The sequence below is a fragment of the Equus asinus genome, chromosome 13, assembly GCF_041296235.1.
Source record: "Equus asinus isolate D_3611 breed Donkey chromosome 13, EquAss-T2T_v2, whole genome shotgun sequence".
NCBI classification, from domain to species: domain Eukaryota; kingdom Metazoa; phylum Chordata; class Mammalia; order Perissodactyla; family Equidae; genus Equus; species Equus asinus.
The window spans coordinates 50686680-50708348 of record NC_091802.1 but is presented as its reverse complement, the minus strand read 5'-3'; the positions used below and the strand labels follow the sequence as shown (position 1 = coordinate 50708348).

The following is a 21669-nucleotide window of genomic DNA, read 5'->3' as shown; positions in this document are numbered from 1 at the left end:
TGTGTCTCTCCTTCTCTTCGGGTCAGTAGGCTGGCTGAACGGGTTCTTCTCATTCAATCACAGAAGTGCAAGAGGGCAAGTCTCACTATGCAAGCACGTTTCAAGCTCCTGCTCATGTCATATCCGATACAATCCCTTTGTTTAATGCAAGTCATGCAGACAAACCCAAACTCAGAGGGCAAAGAAGTATATTCTGCCCACCACGAAGCCAAAGCAAGTCAAATAGCCAAGCCCAAGATCAGTCATATGGGGAATTATGCTCTCTTCATGGAAGTGAAGAGGGGGAGAAGGAAGTGAAAAATTTGAAAAGTAAACTAATTTACCACAATATTATTGAAGCCAATTCATGTAGCTACTCAATAAAGATATTCTTTGGGTGGCATTGAGGACTAAATGAGGCAACGTGTTTAAGCTACCTGGCACAGACTGTGCCTGGTGCTTGTAAGGTGCATAGTAAAATGAATCTGTCTGTCTGTCTCTTTCCCTGAAATATCTCTATCCATTTATCTATTGCCCTTTTCCTGTAGACTTTGACATAACGTATAATAATAATGGTAATAATAGTGAACATTGAGCTTATTGTATGCCAGGGATCACTCACAGCTCATGGTGCTGTTATCTCCAATTTATAGGTAAGAAAACCAAGGCACAGAAAAGTTAAGATGTTGCCTGAGAACCCCATTCTTTTACCTACTCTGCTGCATAACTTGAAAATATTAATAAAATAAGATAAGTGACTAGGGGATATTTTTCCCTCAGTAGAAACAGCTGTTGGTGGAATGAGCCAACAGAAATGCAAACCCTATTGTCTTTAGTGTTTTTGAGATAAGTATTACATTTGGATCCAATTTTCTAAGTGCCCCAAATTGAAGTAAAACACAGAAGACGGTTTTCAAGAGATAGAACTGTGCAAGGTAGCAGGGTTTGCACTGGCTAGAGATTTTTAAAAATTAGTTAGTGTTGCATCAGTTATTGGGGAGAGTGTTTGTGTAAATATGCTCGTTACCCCTTTTTCTCTTCAAAGACAAGGAAAAGAGATTTTAAAAATGAAACAATATGCATAAAAAAGTATGGTTTTGGCAATTTAACCACCAAGACAGCCCCAGTAGCAGATGCAGGCATCCCAGGTATTGAGGTAAACTGCTATATTTCTTATAAAGCCCCCACTCCTCTTGTTTATTTTACTGTCTTCCACTTTCTCCTTGATCAGGTATAAATTTTGCTATAATCTCCTTAACTCGAAAAAAACTCAAGAATGCAGAATTCCCAAAGAATCTTAAGGGTAATTTCTCATATAAAACATTGTGAACAGATCATGAAAATTATTCATAGTAATCCATTTCCAACTGTAGATTTCTCTCATATGAAATTCTAGTAATTTCAGTTCTGTGAACCATAATTTTCTTAAAAATTAAGAGAATTTGGTTTAAATACACATGAATTAAGATTAGCTCTTATTGGGGCTAATTTTTTTTAAATGGTGGAATAGAAGAAAAAGAGATAAAACATGATTAAAAACAGAATTTTTTGCTTAACTTTTTCCTTTATTAGTTTTCAACATAATTAACTGTTTCCCTAACAACCTCCAAAGATGACTAGTTTTTTAAATACCGTTATAAATTGATGTACGTAAGTCTAGTATGTTTCAATCCATTGTAATTTCTATTCTTATTGAAACTCAAATTGTCCTATCTTTGATCAAATGGAGCCGCATCAGGCTGATTTCTTATTCTTTTTGAGAAAATTCTAAGTAAGATTTTTTATAGGTTCCTTTCTATTTTGCATGATGCGATACTCCTGTTTCTTTTAGTTGGAAAAAGTGTTTCAAGAACATTGTATGCTAGAAATATTCTTTACTATTGGATTGATCATTTTTTCTAGGCTTCTTCAGCAGACAGAGATAGAAGAATTATGTATATTCTACATTTTATATATAGAATAACGTACACACATTAAAGATAAATGTCTTATGAGTGCATACGGATACTTACAATTCAAATGTAGCACTATAGGGCTTTTACTTAACCTCTCTCACAGTACAACTGTATTTCCTTTCTTACGCATTGAGAATTCTGGTTCTCCAGGAGAGAGATAGAGAATATTAGAATTAGAATATCCCTAATTATTCATTTGTTTTATCCAGAAGTCCCTATACTACACTCTAACAATACCAATAGTACTTCAATATATTAACTGAAAACAGTTAAAATAGTTTTTTTCCATATGCTCTCCCCAAGTCCCCCAATTTTTTGGAGTTGTCCTATATCTCCGTCGACAGAGTATATACCGTACTTTCTCCTTTTTAAACATCGTTTAGTCTTGGTTCTACAGGTAACTACAGTTTTATTTAATTAAACATTTTATTTTGAGTAGATTCATACTCAGTTGTAAAAAATAATTGGAGAGATTCCAAGGAGCCTTTACTCAATTTCCCCCAGTGATAACATCTTGCAAAACTATCATACGATATAACAAGCACATTATTGATATTGATACAGTTAAGATGCAGAGCAGTTCCATCCCACAGCGATCTCTCCTGTTACATGATTATCGCCACATTCAACTCTGTCTTCCCTATCCCCCATCTCTAACCCCTGGTAAGCACTAATCTGGTCTCCTTTTCTATAATTTTGACATTTCAAGAATGCTGTATACATGGAATCATATACTATGTAAGCTTTGGAGTTTATTTTTTTCACTCAGCACAGTTCCTTGGCATTTCATTCAAGTTGTTGCGTGCATCAACAATTCATTCCTTTTTATTGCTGAGTACTATTCCACAGTATGGATATCTCTCAGATTGTTTAACCCTTCAACCTTTGAATAAGATATGAGTTGCTTCCAGTTTTGGAAGTATTACAAACACTTTTTGGGATATTACAAATAAAGCCGCTATGAGCATTCACGTCCAGGTATTTATATGAAGATGTTTTTATTTCTCTGGGATAAAGGCCCAGTGGTATGATTGCTGGGCTGTATGGCGGTTTAGTTTTATAAGAAACTGCCGAATTGTTTTCTAGAGTGGGTATACCATTTTATGTTCCCATCAGCAAAGTATAAATGACAAAAGCCTGGATTATAGCAAATAATTGTATTTGACTTGGTGTATGCTTTTAAGCTTATATTGGAATTTATATAGTCTCATGTTCTTATTAATTCATTGAACATAAAAGTTGTCCATTTTTTTCTCATTTGTTTTCTTCTTCTTCACTAATCGTTATATTCCATGCTTTTTTTTACCTCAATCTATGACCAGCTCTTTCAAAAAATACTTTTAATTATTAGAGTAGATATTTTCATAGATGAAAGATTTACCCTACCTTCAAAAATGAACTGAATAAGATTGTTGGGTATTTAGATTTATAAAACATTTTTAAAATTTCAAATTAAGTAAGGAAAGCATGAGAAAGTTAGGAAAACCATAATCAGTTACATTTAGTGTTCATATACATGAAAATGCTATTTATTTGTGTGTTAACAACTTATATATATGTACTACAAAAGAGTATATGAAAGGTTTTCAAATGCATTATCAGTGCAAAGTTTCACACTTAAGCTGAAGGCCCTATGTAAATCCAGAGAGTACTTGGCAGTTTATTAGTGTTTTCATGAAAGGTTAATTTTTAAAAGTGAGAGTCCTTTTCCTTTGTAAAACACATCTTTCTGTCTATTTCCACAGATTACAGAAGCAACCATGTTTTGAGTACTGTGCTATTGGGCCACTGCTGTATAGCTTGAACCCCCATGACCCCTTTCGCTTTGTTTTAGTTTTGTATTTCCTAGCAGACTGTTGTGTTCTGATTCTTAAAAACAATTCATTGAGTGGCTAATGTCAATAGCCATATAAGAATAAAAAACGAAATGAGCTTTACTTAAACCACAGAGATTTCAGTCAAACATTCAGAAAAATTGTATACCTTAAGGAGGTTTGGTATAAGAGAGTTTAAAGGTGAGATGATTAGTTTTCCATTGACATTTATGTAGTCACTTGACTACATAATTAAGTCACTTGACTAGATAATTAAGATTATCTAATTATATTAATTTTAAAATTCATTCTACAATTGTAAAGATAATTATGGTAATGGTTAAGCTAAAGTCTTCATGTGCATTATCTCATTTATCCTTAGAACAACCATGTGAGATAGCTACCATATTAACCCCATTTTGCAGATGAGGGTGAGAAACCATAAATAAGTTGCCATGATCACACAGCTGGAATGTACATAGCCACAATTTTATAGTAAATTTGACCCTGGTATGTTTGCTTTCAGAATTTATATTAACCGTTTTGCATATTGCTTCTCCAAATATTTGTGAGCATGTGACATTTGGAATTGACAGTTATTTCTATCCTAGGCTCTCCTGGGGATTGATGTATGCTGGCTTCATTTTTATTATGTCCATTTTTATGGCTCTGGTCATAACATCTATCCAAATTATAGTAATGACTGGCTTCATGGTGATATTCACACTCTTTATCCTATATGGCCTGTCTTTGGTGAGTTGGCACACCATATAGCTCTTAATCTGTTTCAGGTCTCAGATATATGAGCAAATAATGTTTCTTCAGGATATTACGATGATATAGTCACTAATTTTGTAAACTGTTTTCTCTATGTTTTGAGAAAGCTTTTTTGGCAATGTGAGAAATTGATGACTATTGCTTTTCCTGATTCTCAAAGGAAAAAATATACCAGCTACCAATCTTCTTTCTTCCTTCAGATAACGTTGGCTTTCCTCCTAAGCGTGTTGATAAAGAAACCTATCCTCACCGGTTTGGCTGGGTTTCTCTTCACTGTATTTTGGGGATGCCTGGGATTCACGGCACTGTTTAGACAACTTCCTTCGTCGTTGGAATGGGTTTTAGGTCTTTTCAGCCCTTTCGCCTTCACTGCTGGGATGGCCCAGGTAAGAACATGATGATTTCATCATCTTATTTATAAGATTTTCAAAATTATCAAAGAGTTTATTGCTTCATGAAACTTGTCGATCAATCACCCTGTAGTTTAAGAAATTTTGCTGTTAGAAAGCTAAATAAACAAAAGAATTTTTTAATCAAAGTAATAAACAAAGCAGATAGATCATTTGTAAAATCCTAGAAAATTTAAAGAAGAAAAGGAATTGCCCATTATCTGACCGCTCAGATTTATGTCCCTATTTAAAGAGGCAGTAAAGTGTGGAGGTTATAAGGAATGAGTGAGGCCAGATGGCATGAATGAGTTTCAGCTCTACTACTCAACAGCTGGATGACCTTCGGCAAGTCACTTGACTTCTGTGGCCTCACTTTCTTCTTCTGCAGAATGGGGATGCCAGCAGAACTGACCTCATGGGGGTCATTGGGAGGACTCCCGTGCTATTATAAGTGTATAACACTAGAACAGTGCCTGATACATGCTATGTGAACGTTACCTATTATTTTTATCTTTAAAAATAATTTCTTTGAGCCTTCAGCACATTTAATATTTTAACGTTCTGCAATATCTTATACTTAGCATTTTTATGTTCCCTTTAAGTGGCTTCTAGTTTCACTGCCTACTCTGAGTTTCTCTTCCCAGAATCTGTTATTTTTGGTGGCTCATCCACTTCTCCAAATCCTCTCCTTTAAAACTTCTGTGATAATCAGTCAAATTTCTATTTTTCAGTTGTTCTACTTTCTCATATAGCATTTCCCACTTTTGTGACCATAATTTTATTTGTAAAAAGTAACCCTACTGCTAACAACTTTACGGTGCATTTTTGAAGAAAGGGATAATAAAACATGAATTATATTGATCTAGGGAGCACCATTTTTTAAAACTCTAGTTTTACAGGTTCATCTAACTTTTATTTTATTTTATTCTTTCTAATCTCAGATTTTGCATCTGGATTATCACATGGTTGGTGCCATTTTTCCTGATCCCTCTGGAGAGGCGTACACAATGATAGTTACTTTCTTCATTTTGGCACTTGATACTCTGCTCTGTTTGATATTGACCTTATATTTTGAGCGAGTTTTGCCTGGTAAGTAATAGTGTGGTTAAAGTTGAATTTAAAGCAATTCTGTTTCTTCTAAGGTGATGTCTAAATATTTGTTTACTTTGGTTTAACAAGCATTTCTGATTGCAGAAGAAAGGAAGAAGTTTCAAAACAATAGAATTTCTTCCTGTTCGTCTCACTGTTTTTTGGTCTGAACGTAACTATTTTGTAAAAACATTTTAATTAAAAATAACTTGCATTTATTCTGATTTTTATCTTTTATGAAGGTACGGGGTGTGTGTGTGTTTTAGCTGGGGAGAGGAAAGGAAATAACTAAAACAGCGATTGGCTAATGCTGCTTTTTAGTGCTTGAATTGAACTCTCTGATGTAAGATACTTCATTCAATAGTTCTTGCCAATACTTGGCTCTAGCAAACTTTTTCTTTTGAATCTCAAGAACATAAAGAGGAAACACCATATAAAGTTGACGAATGGCCTCTTCTTTTCTTCCTTCTTGTGGGAAGATCAGCCTAACAAGAATCCTTTCTATAGTGTTTTAAAAATTAATAAAATAAACTCCATAAATGACTTTTAAATAATTATTATGAAATTCCTATAAAGTATTCATATATAATCCCAGAAACTAATATACTTATATTCTCTTTTGTCTATAGAAAAACTGGAAATTTTACTCATACATAATTCCTTCTTACTTGTCAGAATCTGAATATTTCTACCCTTTTCACACCATATTAATTTTGGTATCTTCCTTTATCTGTTTTCTAATTCAGGTATCTATTTAAAAAATAGTTACAGTTTTCTTCTCAACTTTTGTTTGTTTCATGTTCTTTATCTCTATTATACTATTATTTTAGGGTTTTATCACCTATACCTCTTATTGGTTCCATTAATAGGTAAATGATTTCTTAAAATTAAATGAAATTTCTTCTTTGAACCAAAAAGTAACATATAATGTGTGTAACTCATATAAAACCAAGTTAACATGCATCCTTGCCTTGGCACAGGTCACAATCAAAGAATCAGTACTCTAGTGTCCAAATAATTGAAAAAGTTTACTGCCATTTTGAAAACCCACAAAATGGAAATTAAAATCCCGTATCTTATCTCCCCATGTATGCACTCACTTTCGTTCACACACATTGCAAGGGCCTTAAAAACTTCCTTTTCTCTAAACCCTTAAAAGTGTCCCCAAATAAACTGAGGCTTGGATCTTTATTTTCTCATCGTCTTCATCCTTTTGGAATTCTTATTATCTCTTTTACCCATCGTTCATTACCTTTTGCAACATAAATCAAATCAATTTGTTTCTACTCTCTAGGGCCAGGAACCTAGTAAGTAAAATCAGAATTCTTTCTAGTGAGAGAGGAAGGCATAAGCTTATAATACTCCAAAGTTGGATTTTCCCTCTCACAACTCTGTGCCATATCACATATTTGTCCTATCCTAATGTCTTGAAACTGACTTAACACTCTCCTTTAACTTTTTTACATAGAATTAAATGTCTATTATATTCATTATTTATTTCTTGTCTTTTATCTGTAAGTCAGAGAAAAGTCTATAAGAGTGGAAGTCCCACGAGGGAAGAGATATTTGCTTTTTATTTCACTGGTATCTCCAGGCATCTAGAACCGTGTTCAGCACATGGTAGTTACTCTATAGATTCCTGGTGCATTAAATAAATGCAGATATTTGTCTTCCTATTTCAACTTTCTTCAAGACAAGCAATGTGTGTTTTTCCATCTGGAGACTACATGGTGCACAAGAGACTCTCAATAAATATTTAATGAAGGAATGCAAGAATGAGCCCTTTCTTTCCCTCAGGTTCAAATTAAACAACTATTTGCTCTTTTCCTCTTCCTCCTTCTCCTCTTCCTTCTTCTCCTTCTCTTTCTCCTTCTTTTTGTTTGTACGTAAGTCTGATTCAATCTCACTTTCCTTTACTTGGGTACAATAAGTATTCTTCAATCCAATTCTTTATAAACATCTTTCAAATCTACATTTTTAGAGTAGGTCATATATAAATATTTTTACATTTATAATTCTTTTTCTGAACCAAAGCAAACCAAGAATTTCCCATGAAATTGATACTAATTTGATATCAGTTTTCATCTACCTATTTAACACATAACTACTTATTAAAGCCTATGTGAGTGAGCAGTTTGTACCTTCAAGGCTTTCATAGTTAGCACTGGAAATACTTATGTAAATTAATAATTAAATGCAGTGTAGGAAGTGTGATAAGAGAGGATACCACAAGTTTCTATGATAGGGTAAGTCAAATATTGATGGGTCAGGAAAAGCTTGGAAGAAAGAACTTCAACTGCATTTAAAGGATAAGTAAGTTTACCTGGTGGACAACAACGCAGAAAAGATTTTGTAGTTGAAAGAAACAGCATGCGTGCCCAGCAATGGGAAACGAGGTAGTGTAAAAGAAATTAAAAGTTGTTAGGTAAAACTGGTACATAGTTTGCATGTGAGATGTGGTTGTAGCGTAGGAATTATTAACCAGCTAACAAGAATTACAAGAGATTTTTTTTTTTTGAAATACACATGACTGTGCATGCTACGCACAGGGTGGTATAGCATGTAAAGATCCCAATGATTCTGAGGCTTACCTCCAATTAAGTCCCTCTGTACGTGCCTGCTCATAGGTCACTTGATAGGTCAAGCGCAGAATTTGGGATTCTGTCCTTTAGGGCAGTTCAAGTATTGGTGATGATCCTTAACAAAGTTTTCACTTGTTTTTGTTGAAATGAGAAAAGAGATGTGAAATTTGCTTATATACCTTAATTCCTTAGTTTGAAGTTATCTTTTGTATTATGAGATTATAGCCTTTATCTATATATTTTTTTTGCTGAGGAAGATTAGACTGAAGCTAACGTCTGTTGCCAGTCTTCTTTTTTTGGTGAGGAAGAGTAGGCCTGAGTTAACAACTGTGCCAATCTTCCGCCACTTACTATGTGGGTCACCACCACAGCATGGCTGATGGGTAGTATAGATCTGAGCTCGGGACCCAAACCCGAGAACCCAGGCCACTGAAGGGGAGCATGCCAAACTTAACCACTGTGCTAATGGGCCAGTCCCTATATCTATATTTTTGTAGTGAAAATATTTTTTCTTTTTTTTGCAGTGATGGTCAGCACAGATAGTAAGTTTTTTAATTGTCCTTAATTAGCACAATATGTTTATTTTCAAAAATATTATTTGTTGAAGAAATCGCAGAGCCTTACAACCACAGGAAATAGAGACAGACTGAAATAGTTCACATACGATTTTTCACTGCTGAGATTTGTGTTTTAGGAGGATCATTCTGGCTGCTGTTTGGAGGATGGGCTCAAAGCAGTTGGACACTGTTGTAATAATCCATGTCAGAGAGAGAAAGAGACCCAATTAAGGTGTCAGTGTAATACAGAGGGAGGACAGACCCAAGAGATACTTAGGTTATAGGAACAATCTGATTTGGTGGTTAATTACACTGAGATGGAGGAAGTGAGAGACGGGGAGGAGATCAGGATGGCTCTCATTTCTGGCTTTGGCTACTGGGCATAAATAAAATGCCATTTAACCAGGAAATAACTGCTTGGCAGCAAAACAGGAGTATAAAAAATTTGTTCAATCTTAGACATATTTTAAAAAATGCTATGATTTCTATAAATAAAACGAATTTATTTCTCAGTTTTAATTTTTCCCTCTTAAAATTTTTCCTTTGCTTTTTCACAGTGTTATTTCTCTTTCTGGCTAGTTCAGCTCTAGGTGTTTTCACATATTTCATCTTTGAGCATTTCTGCTCTCTCACATTATATCTCTAAAAGCCACAACACACTGTTCTTTTCATTTTTCTTTTCAAAGACACTCAATTTCTAGCTCTACCTTTCCCATATATTTATCTACATGTCTCCAACACTTTTGTTTTCATAGTTCCAGAAGTCGCACGTTGTTGGATCTCTTCCTTTCAGCTCTTCTTTTGAAGTGGTACCTGCTCAGGTTTATCCCTTTATATTACAGCAGCTTTAAGTAACAGCTTGTTATGTAATATTACTTGTGAAAACTACGTGTTCTTTTAATTATCCTATAGACTCTGAAAAATCTATTAAATTCCTTACTCTATGACAAATAAATTCTTGTTTTATGGACATATCGATAAAATACCATCTCATTTTATTTCCTTTGATTCTTTAGATCCACAGATGAACTTTCTAGTAATTCTCCTTTCTTACCATTAAAACATAAGTCCATTTAAATGTCAAGCAATTTTTAATTGATTATACTTGCAATTCCTTCTGCCTTGGAATGAGATGAACTATCTCTTGTTGAAAATCGCTGTATAATTTCATGAAGTCATAAAAAGTTAAAGGATTATCTGTATATCTAGTTGAAAAAAATACATAAAATAAAACATGTAAAGATGTGGCAGAAACAGTTTGATTTGTGTTTCTTTCATTTTTCTAATGCATTTTTAATTTTCCCCATGCTTCCCACTTCTGATCCCTTAATTTTAATTTTTTTCTTTTCCATACTCTCTTCCTAGAAGTCAACAGTTAACCAGCCTTATATCTACCTTTCTTTTCTTAATAACTTAATTTTTCTGCTTTGTTTTATTCTTAGAGCTCTGAAAAAGGTTGACTTTTGATTTATAGGGACTGATATACTCATTATTTTCAATGTTCATTTTTCTATATTATCAAAATAATATTTCTTCATATACTATGGTAGGAATAAATTACAACTTTATCTTCTTTGATAAGCTCTTCTATTTTTATGAACCAGAGCTGAGAATTTATCAAAGACTAAAACACTGTCTTAACTTTAATATCCCTGTAAAGCTTTACTTTTAACATTAAAAACATAAATTCCCAACATAATAACTTAAATTCAAAGATGATATTAAGTTACACTAGGACAGAAGTCATTCTTTACTGATGTGGTATGAGTGATTCAATATGCAATTGTGTCTTGATTGATTAGATGAAGACGGCCGCCGGCATTCACCGTTGTTTTTCCTAAAGACTTCATATTGGTCCCAACATCAAAATACTTATCATGAAGTCTTTGAGAATGAAATAAATCCTGAGTATCTCTCTGATGGCTCTTTTGAACCAGTGTCTCCAGAGTTCCACGGAAAAGAAGCCATAAGGTAACTAACAAATTGTGTGACTACGTACACATAGGTAAAAGCTTGATAAACTACGCTGCAAAGGGCCAAGCACAGATCAAATGTTGTTATAGATGATGTGTGTTTGAAAGTTCCTTTCTTTTAGGTATTTCTACCATCACCTTAAATTTCTCTCATTCATCATTTTAAAAGTAAATACTCTCAGCAGCAAAATTCAGTAGCCCTATTCATTTCTTGTACTTCACCTTCTATTTTCTTTCCCAGCCATTTATACTGTCCTCTCTGCATTGTCTTCTACTACGTACATACATACACACGTATATGTTGTGTATGTGTACGTATGTACATATATGGCATTTTGGATGTATAATACACACACATTTTTCAAACTTAGACTATCTGCCTTTAGAGAACGTATGGATTGAAATTTTGAGATCAAAAGACTTCATAACTTACCAGCTTTGTGACTTTTTGCTAAACTATATGAGCTCTCTAAGCTTCATTTTCTTCATTTCTAAGAAATGTGTAATGTAATTCCATAGTATAATGCCTTCTTGGGTAATTCAAAGAATGATTGAGATAATTAAGCAAATATGCTTGTTACGTAATGAGAACTGGATAAATGTTGGCTCTTTATCTTTATCCATATGGGTTTGGTTGATTGAAAGGACATAGAAATAAGAAATAATATAGCAAGAAGTGTCAGTAAAAGATTTTAAGGGAAACCATGAAGATACATAGACAATGACTGCCTAATTCTTAACTCCATCATAATTTAGCACATATTTTCCTAGGTGTTTGCTTATTTTTTTGAAGGAGATTATTGAGAAATACTCTTAAGTGACATTCCATTTATGTGAGGTTATCTTTTGAAAAGTGCATTCTGAGGAGAAGATAAAGCATAGTGATTACATTGTGGCCTATGGATATAAACCACCTGGTTTGAATCCCTGCTTTGCCACTTGTTGATTGTGTGATCCTAGCTAAGTTACTTAACTTGCTCGTGCCTCAGTTTCTTCATCTTAAAAATGGGCATCACAATGGTACTAAGTTTGTTACGAGATTAAATGAGCTACCCTATGTAAAGCTTTTAGAGTAGTCCCCAGCCCATAATAGACATTCAAACAATGTTTGCTGTTAGGAATATCCTAAATATATGCAATCAGATATACCAATTCACATACTTTGAAACAGTTAGGTAGAGGTGATCAGCAAAAGTCTCTGAGAAAAGTGGAAAATGAGCAGGGAGACAAGACAGGAAGGAGAAAACTATAACCTGACACTTCAGAGAGAAAGTACTCTATTCCCTAGAGTTGAGGGAACGCCTCAATTCTACCATGTTAGTAGTCTTTCAAGCTCTATCTTCTACGTGAAGACTTCGATAGCTATTCCAGTTTATCATGTTCCTTACTACTAACTTTCATAGTAATTATGTTGACACCAGAAAATTTAGCTAACTTAACAAGCTAAATTAGGACTAAAAAAACACATTAGTTCCTCCTTTTCGGGCCAAATTTCACCTTTTAGTAACAGAATTCAATAAATGCCCAGAACCTTGACTCTGACTCATATTCATCCAGTGGGCGATGGAGATGGGTACGGTTGTGTGGTATGAAGAGAGGTCATTTAGGTCTCCCAACTAAGTGGTTGCCACCAGTCATCCTATTCACTGGCCTTAGATTCAATTTGTCCTTAATGCTTTAAGATAAACTGAGTATACTCTCAGATAAATATGACAGCTGTAACCTGTCTAAACCTGAACACCGTGTCATCTACCTTGACGTTCCCTCCATCTATACTTAAGGACCCGACATCCTTCAAACCAGGTCCTCTTTGATCATTCTGGAGCAGACTGTTTCTCTTGGCAAATTAGTTACTTTATTCATTTATTCACCATTCTTTAAGCCCTCTGCTAGAACTAGGATTCAATGATTAGTGGCAGTCTTTAACCTCAGGAAGTGCAGAGTCTAGAGGAAAACAGGCACTTAAATAGATAATTAGTTAAAGGAGCGGTAGAGATGGACACAGAGAATTAAAGGAACATAGAGAAGGATCATCCAGCCGAGCCTGTGTGGTGGAAAAAGGTCAGAAGGAGATGACTCTTGGGGTGAGTCTTACAGAAAGAAAATGTTTTGGTCACATAAAGTGTGGTGGGGCATGTGAAGCTTCTTCCAAGCAGGGGATATGGCATGAGCAACATAGGCCAGCAAGAAACAATGTATGTGTCTAGGGAATGACAAGAAACTGACTTTTCTGAGCTCAAAGTACAAGGCTCAAAGAGGGTGAAGTAAATCTTAAGAGGTAGGGACTAAATCAGATCACGTAGAATTTTGTTTGCCAAATTAAGAAGAACAGACTGTCTTGTATAGTGTGGAGAATCACTGAGAGATTTTAAGGAGGCGAATTAGACAACCAGACCTTTGATAAGTCACTTTCATAGCTTTATGGAGAATGGCTTTGAGGGTGACACAATGGGAGAAATGGAAACATTTAGGAGGTTGTGTCAGTCTTGGTTAGGTCAGGAAAAGTGAGTTGCTGGAAATATTGTGAGAGTAAAGGAATTTGATATAAGAACTAGGAATTCATAAATGTACAAGGGATAGAAGAGAGAGGGTCAAGAAAGTTGTAGCCAGAAAGTCAGGGAAACAGCCAGTGATGACCTTAGGCTGATGTGGGGAAATGGGTGGTTCTCCTGAGGTTTGCTGGCAAACTTCTGCAAGTGTCAGGATTCTCTGGGAAAGCTCCCACCAATTTTCTTAACCTGCAGCTGCAAAGCAGTACTTGTTTAAAAGTCTGAGAAGCTGCTACAAACCTCAAGTCTGCCCATGTGTCTGGCCTCCAAGACTTTTGGAGAATAATGACCTTTATTCACTTCTGCCCTCCCAAGCTTGCCCAAATTCTTTTCAATGGCAAAGTCCAATTCAGAGAAGGGGATTCTGGGAAATGTAGTCCCTGGTGTATCCTCTGCACTGCACAAGAGAAAGGGCTAGGACTGATGCAAAGGGGATAACTGACAATCAAGTACACAGGTCGTAGCCCTGGTTGAGGTGAGAGATGATAAAGAGTCTGGACCAGAAGGTCATAGGCAAGTGATAAAGGGATAAATTCAAATATATCATATAGATAAATTCACGAGGTTAAATTATAATAATCTCGTAGCTCACAGGATGTGGTGACAGAGGGAGGGAGAGAAAGAATCAAGGATGCTTCTTAGGCATTTAGTCTGAGTTCCTGGGTGGATGGTGGAAACACCAACTGAGATAGAGAACGGAAGTGAGACCGGTTTAGAGGGAAAAATAATACACTCAGTTTGATATCCATGTTCAGCTATATAGCGAAAAGCTGAATATATAAATCTGAACCTTTACAGAAAGGCCTAAAGATGCAAATTTGGGAATCATTAGGATCTAGGTAAGAGTTGAAGCAGTGAGAGTGGGCAATATTGTATGGCAAAGATTTGAGAATAAGAAAAATAGTTGGTCAAGTATAGAATCCAATTTAAGGACTCCGTAAAGTGTGCTGAGAAAAAAGGTTGAGAGAATGATGTGGAAACCAAAAGGGTAAAAGCCAAGGAAATAGAGCCTCGCGAGAAGAGTGAGTAATTGTTAAGTCAGTAATGAGACCTATTAAACAAGGACTGAAAAGTGTCTGTTGGATTCCGTAGTTAGAATGTCATTGACGACTTTGCTGAGAATAGTTTCAGTGGAGTGGTAGGGTCAGAAGCTATGTTGTCTTAGGTTAGGAATAAATGTGAGGTAAAGAAATGCAAACCAAGAGTAGAGACTGTTATTTTGATAAATTTGCCTGTAAAAGGAAAGAAGACAATAATAGCTAGAGAGGGTGCAGGACTGAAGGAAAGCCTCTCGCTCTTTCCCTTTCTTCCTTCCTTTCTTTCAACTGTAGCTTTCTCTTCCTTTGATAGCTTAGAGAAATAGCTGGAATATATGAAATGCCCAGTTTGATGAGAATGAGCAGGTCTGTGTACATCTCTTTTGGGGGCAGTGTGGCCTTTGCGTATTGCCCTCCTTGGATCCCATTAAGATAGTGATGTCTCACATTGTGAAGTTTAGGTTCAATTATGAACTGTAGTTTTGGCAGTTAACATAATTTATGTTATTCAAAAATGTATTTACCTCAATGTTGCTTAATCTCCTTTCAGAATCAGAAATGTTAAAAAAAAATTTAACGGAAAGCCTGAAAAAATACAAACATTGCAAGGTAACGAGAACAACTTCATTGTTTTGATGATGTTTTTAATTAAAATTTTTTTCCCTGAAAATAAAATAGTTGTAGCAGAAAATTAGAGAATGAATATAGATAAAAAGAAAATTTTTAAAAAAATTTCTACTCTGAGGGATAGTCACCAATAATATATTATCACTTTCTATGTATATATGTATATAAAAAATATTTTTTAAAAAGTAGGATTGTACTACTTATGATGGTTTATAATGTTTGCCCTGAATTTATCAAACTGAGCTTGGAGTATCACTGGAATTGTTTTTACTTTCATAGAACTTTTCATTATCTGTTTTGGGCTGTGCTTTGCCTTATTTTTGAGTCTCTCACAATATAATTCCATATGTTTTCTGTCTTGAGAGAATCCCTCAAAATTTCTGGGAGGCTAATGGAACTCTCTGTTGTTTTCCAATGGAGGTAGATAATTTTTCAAATATTAAAGAAAAAATTGTCAAGTGCTAAGCACACATATATAAAAATGCCTATGACATATCCTGGATCCCAACAGACCTCTCTAGAGACCATGCCCACACTTTTGTTATACAAAACAGAACAATGACCAGCGTCAGGGCAGACTTGACCATCCTCTCTTTAACCCGTCCTCCCTCCCTTCTAATATGGAATAAACTCCCCCTTTGCTTCTAAACCTGGCCCTTCGGTATCCAGCTCTGGGAGCCTCTGCGAGACTATTTCTTAAGTCACATTGCTTTCCTTTGTCCAGCAAGCAGACACTCTGTTTACTCTGGTTTTATTCTTGGTAGCTTCTGCCCTATTCTTTAATATTAAATGTGTATATCCTTTGATATTCAAAGAATTTGGGGTAGGGGGGTAGGTAGAAACTTACATTCCCAGTCTTGATCCAATTTCTCTGGAGAAATTGATGCTTTGTCTTCATAAATGAACATAATTAAATATATAATTTTATAGGGAACATATTAGAGTACCAGTGAAATGAAGTGCTGAGATACATTTTACTCTTCCCATGTTTTTAAGGTCCATTCTATCTGAAAATAGTCCAAAGTCTAATTTTGACATTTTATTCTAAAACAGGCATATTTCTTGACATATACGAAGGACAGATCACCGCAATACTTGGACACAGTGGAGCTGGTAAATCAACACTGCTTAACATTCTTAGTGGGTTGTCTGTTTCTACAGAAGGTGAGAAAGCAATTTTACAAAGCAAGTTGGCTGATAAAGCAGGTTCCTCAACCTGATCATGTAAAGGAAAATCTTTCTCTAAAGCAATCCTTTTACACAGTTGAGTAATTTAGAACAGGAAATATTTATTTCATGTTTACATAAATTCGTGAGAAAGCCTGTATTCCACTATTATTTGTCATTCCATGTATACTTTGCATTGCTGTGCACACTCATGTTTATATTAAGAATAATCTGAATTTCTCAATGTATTAATTATGCAACTATAAAATGTGATGTTTCTTCAACTAATATCCTATATTATCACTCTGCATAGGGTTACTATCCTGGTGTTAAATACTTTAAAATTTCTATTTATAGGATCAGCCACTATTTATAATACTCAACTCTCTGAAATAACTAACATGGAAGAAATCAGAAAAAACACTGGATTTTGCCCACAGTTTAATATTCAATTTGAATTTCTTACTGTGAGAGAAAACCTGACGCTATTTGCTAAAATAAAAGGGATTCAGCCAAAGGAAGTGGAACAAGAGGTAGGTGAACATATTAGAATTGATGGCTTTGGAAATAATTTACTTAATTTGCTCCTGATCGTGTTTTTGTTTAACTATTACTTCATTCTTTCATAATTAAAATTTAATCAATGAAGTTCTAGAATAAGTTTCTTCTCATTATTAAAGAGTAAGAGTGCTTAAAGTAAAATATTTTGTATTTATGTAGGTTTTTTTTTGATAGGTGAAAAGAGTTATGATGGAATTAGACATACAAAACATTCAAGATGTCATTGCTGAAAAATTAAGTGGTGGACAGAAGAGAAAACTAACCTTTGGGATCGCCATTTTAGGAGACCCTCAGGTGAGAAAATAAAATGTTTTTGAGATTGATTTGAATTGAAGGATATAAAACCATCATTAAAGTCCACACTCTGCTTTAATTACCAAATGTGAGAGAAAGTTTATAATAAAGGATCATGCAAGCCTGATAGGGATTCAGTTGAGGACTATATTTGAATCTAAAAATTACTTTGGTTTCCATGTTACTTTCAGAAGATCCTCACTCTGAAGTGAAAGATGCTTTCACACATTTCCTCCTCTGTAGGTTTTGCTACTGGATGAACCAACTGCTGGATTGGATCCTTTTTTAAGGCACCAAGTTTGGAACCTTCTGAAGGAGCGGAAAACAGATCGTGTGATCCTTTTTAGTACCCAGTACATGGATGAAGCTGACATGTTGGCTGGTGATTCTTGGTTTCTTTATTCTAGCTAGTTATTTATGGATTTAATATGAGATAATATTTTAATACAAGGATTTGATAACCTGTTTGTAAAAAAAGAAAATCTGGTTTGCAGTCCATTTGAGTGTCTTCGTTCCAAAGATCAGAAGAATTCTGACCTCCTAATGAGTTCTTAAGCCCATGCTTTATGTATCTAGTTGTCTGTAATTTTCTTGACTGTCTATATTAATCATAAGTATATTTTTAAAAATTTGAAATGCCAATATTACTTTTCATATTTAGCTTTGTGTTGGTCAAAAAAAACTTATAACTGGGAAAAATTCTTTTTAAATTTATAACTCTGCTGCCTTCTTAGGAGGATCCTTTCTTCCCTGAGTGTGGTATTGGGTATAAAGATGCAACCTGGAGAATGAGATAGAACAAACGTTTTTGCCTAGGAAATAGTGGCAGATGGGGAACACCAGTTTTAGTGATCCAGGAGAGTGTGTGGAGGAAGAATCTGGAAAAGATGAAGTCAGAAAGGGACTCAGTGAAGGAAGAGAAACTTTTTGCTGTCTGGTGTGCAATGTAACACTATGTTACGTTTCCTCCGTGATACCTGAGGTAAAACGTACTTTATTTCTTGGATCAGTCATCTCCTCCCTCAATAATACTGTGTAATAAACCATCCCCAAACTCAGTGTCTTAAATCAATACGCATTTGTTTAGTCCATGAATTGGAGAGTTGGCAGTTTAGCATGGGCTCACCTAGAGAGATTTTCAGGTCTTGACTGAGTTGGCTCACGTGTGTGGTGGTCAAGTGGCCATTGGCTAGGGTGACTTAGGTGACTCATCCCCACTCCAGGTGTGTTTCGTCTTCCAGCAGGCTAGCCCAGGCATGTTCTCAGGGCGATGACTGAGCCTCAGGACAGCAAGCCCCAGTGCGTAAACCCATTTCATGTCTGCTTTCCAATGTCTGCTAACCCACCACTGGCCAAAGTAAGTCACGTGGTGGAGACTGGTGTTAAAGGATGGAGCAGGTCACTTTGCCTATGGTGAGAAACCACTGTAAAGATACATAGCAAATTATGTGGTTAAAGAGAGACTTGAAGAATTGGGCCATCCTTGCAATATTTGTTCCATTGGGTTGGCTGTGAGGGATGCAGTGCATTTATGAGTCTTTCTTCAAGGTAGGCATCGGGGTGGGAGGTGATGCTGCATCCAAGAACTCAATTATATCGTGATTGTATTCATAGTGTTTTTGCCTCCAGAATAGAGAATATATCCATATAAGGAATTCACATAATTTATTCTTTCTTACTTTCTACTCAGATAGGAAAGTGTTTCTGTCTAATGGGAAGTTGAAATATGCAGGGTCATCTTTGTTTCTGAAGTGAAAGTGGGGTATTGGATATCTTTTAAGGTAATGTATTCTGAGTGTAGTTGTTTTTCATTTGGGTGTATCAATATGAGGGGTGACATTTCACATAATCCTTTAGAGATATAAGAAAGTTAACCTAATTTTTGGTACAAATTGGTTTACAGTAAGTAGTACAAAATATCTCCCTCATTAACATTTCCTTGTTGGAAAATCTCTTGGTTTTAATTAAGCATGCAAATTTCTGAAAGTGTATATATCTTTCAATATAAAATTTTTTAGCCAATATTGATATAGGAAAAATTTCCATTTGTGTCCCAAAAAGAAAGTGATGATTTTTAACAAAACAATTTGGCTGAAAGTCTGAAATTGTATTCCAAATTTACTTCATAAAATGTCAGAATATCACATGGGGCATTTTAGAAAGCACAACATATCAGCAAATGAGATCTGTAAATGGGAGTCATTGGCATTAAGGGAGGCCATTTGCTACACAGAAAGAAACCATTTATTAAAAACCTTATTAATTTTTCATTGATCTAGAAGTGATGTTTCATGCGTTTTACATTCTATCATGATTTTTTAATATATATATGTATTTTTACACGCTAAGCTGCTCTCTATCTATACATATTGTGTGTGTGTATATATATATATATATATACTGAAATTCTAACTTGCTTTGGTTACATTTTAGGAAATTGATTAGGGGTTTGGGGTTGACCTATGATGTTCTCTATTTTTTCCCTTTAAGATAATGCAAAATAGGCTGCCAATTAGTACTTTGAAGTGGCACATCAAATTTGTGGGAACTCATTACTGAATTTAGCAGGATTGCCTAGAATATGTACAAATTTTTAAATCAAAAACTGTTTTTTCATGAGCAGTGGTGTTGGAGAAGAATTCAAAAGACTTATCTCTTTTGAAACATTAGTTTACACAGGAATGAAACGTACAATCCAGAGAGAATCACATCCCTCATTAGACAACATGTCCCTGACGCCAAGTTAACAGCAGAAAGTGAAGAAAAACTTGTGTATAGTTTGCCCTTGGAAAGAACAAATAAATTTCCAGGTAATTTACTGTACGATCACATAAAAGACAGCTGAGTGTCTGTGACTGTGCTGATTGCATTTTCTGTTTCCCTCGGTTGGGTGTTAAAGCTTATACCATGAAAATATTTACCTTGCCTCCCGTTTCCAACATGATGAAGTGTGTTGCCAGATACATGGTTTTAGTGTGAGAGCAACTAAAATTTCCATGAATGTAGCTCACTGAGAAACCCAGATTTGCTCTTTGTCAGCATTAAATGAAACTTTGAAATATCTCTTCTGAAACAGCAGAAAATTTTAATTTCTGCTAGAGACACATTAAATAAGACTGTTTTTTACAACATTGAAGCAGTTCAATAGAGTCTGTAAATTTTAATTTTGATTATAAATACAATATGCTCAGTATAGAAAAAAAAGTTGGAAAATACAGAGAATAAAATATAATTTACCCCATGCCTAGTGAATTTTTAAATAGACATACAGATACTTATACAAACACACATGGCCATAGTGGCACAAGAAATTTTAAAGCTTATGAAACACAATAAAGATGTAAAATAATAAAATCAATTTGAAAGACAAGAGATTGTCTTATGAGAATGTTTTCCTTGGATTGTTGTGGCAGCTCTAGTATGAAAATATTTTTTAGATTCATCTCTTCTGAGTAATCCTTAGAAATTAGTATTTTACTGTACTCATTACCAATTTTATTTGCATCATTTTGTTACTATTTGCTTTTTAGATCTTTACAGTGACCTTGATAAGTGTTCTGACCAGGGCATAATGAATTATGGTGTTTCCATGACGACTCTAAATGAAGTATTCTTGAACCTAGAGGGCAAATCAGCAAGTGATGAGCCAGGTATAAAAATGTGTGTCGAACAGAAAATTAAGAAAAAAGAAAATGACCATGTATTAATTCATATTCGTAGATTTTTATGTGGAATTCTGCCTAGGATGTGTAGTGGATATAAAATAGAGTTGTCAATTTTTTTAAATATCATAATTATTTTGTATCTAACATAATCAGGCTTGGTGCCAGGAAATTACTTTAGGATATTTGTCCACCTCCTATGTCAGTTATGGTCACATCCTTTTGGATTGCTCGCCTCCCCCTTATCATCAATAGCTCTCTGCTACTGTCATGAATTCTGGCTTTGTCTCTTACTTGCCATTCCCTATAAAAATGTGCTCTTGGTGCTGGCCCGGTGGCATAGTGGTTAAGTTTGTGTGCTGTGCTTCAGTGGCCTGGGGTTCGTAGGTTTGGATCCCAGGTGCAGACCTATGAACAGCTCATCAAGCTATGCTGTGGTGGCATCCCACATACAAAATAGAGAAGAACTGGCACAGATGTTAGCTTAGGGCCAATCTTCCTCACCAAAAAATAAAAATACAAAAAGTATTCTTACTTAGCTAATAAACTAATTCTAATTAATATATTAATAACAGATAACTAAATAAGGTATTATCTTCCCTTAGTTTACTTTGTAATAATAATAATTAGAAGAATTTAGGAGCCTACCGTGTGCCA

General features: G+C 35.0%; 1 protein-coding gene across 1 annotated transcript in view; it reads left to right on the top strand.

The window, feature by feature from the left end:
- Positions 1–21669, top strand: part of ABCA10 (ATP binding cassette subfamily A member 10) — a 59590-nt gene that overhangs the window by 7502 nt on the left and 30419 nt on the right. The window contains 12 exon segments of the mRNA XM_044745420.2: positions 4360–4501; positions 4726–4911; positions 5856–6003; positions 10945–11113; positions 15252–15310; positions 16382–16492; positions 16853–17028; positions 17231–17350; positions 17594–17732; positions 19041–19131; positions 20021–20160; positions 20881–21000. Coding sequence (XP_044601355.2) covers positions 4360–4501; positions 4726–4911; positions 5856–6003; positions 10945–11113; positions 15252–15310; positions 16382–16492; positions 16853–17028; positions 17231–17350; positions 17594–17732; positions 19041–19131; positions 20021–20160; positions 20881–21000 — 1601 coding nt within the window.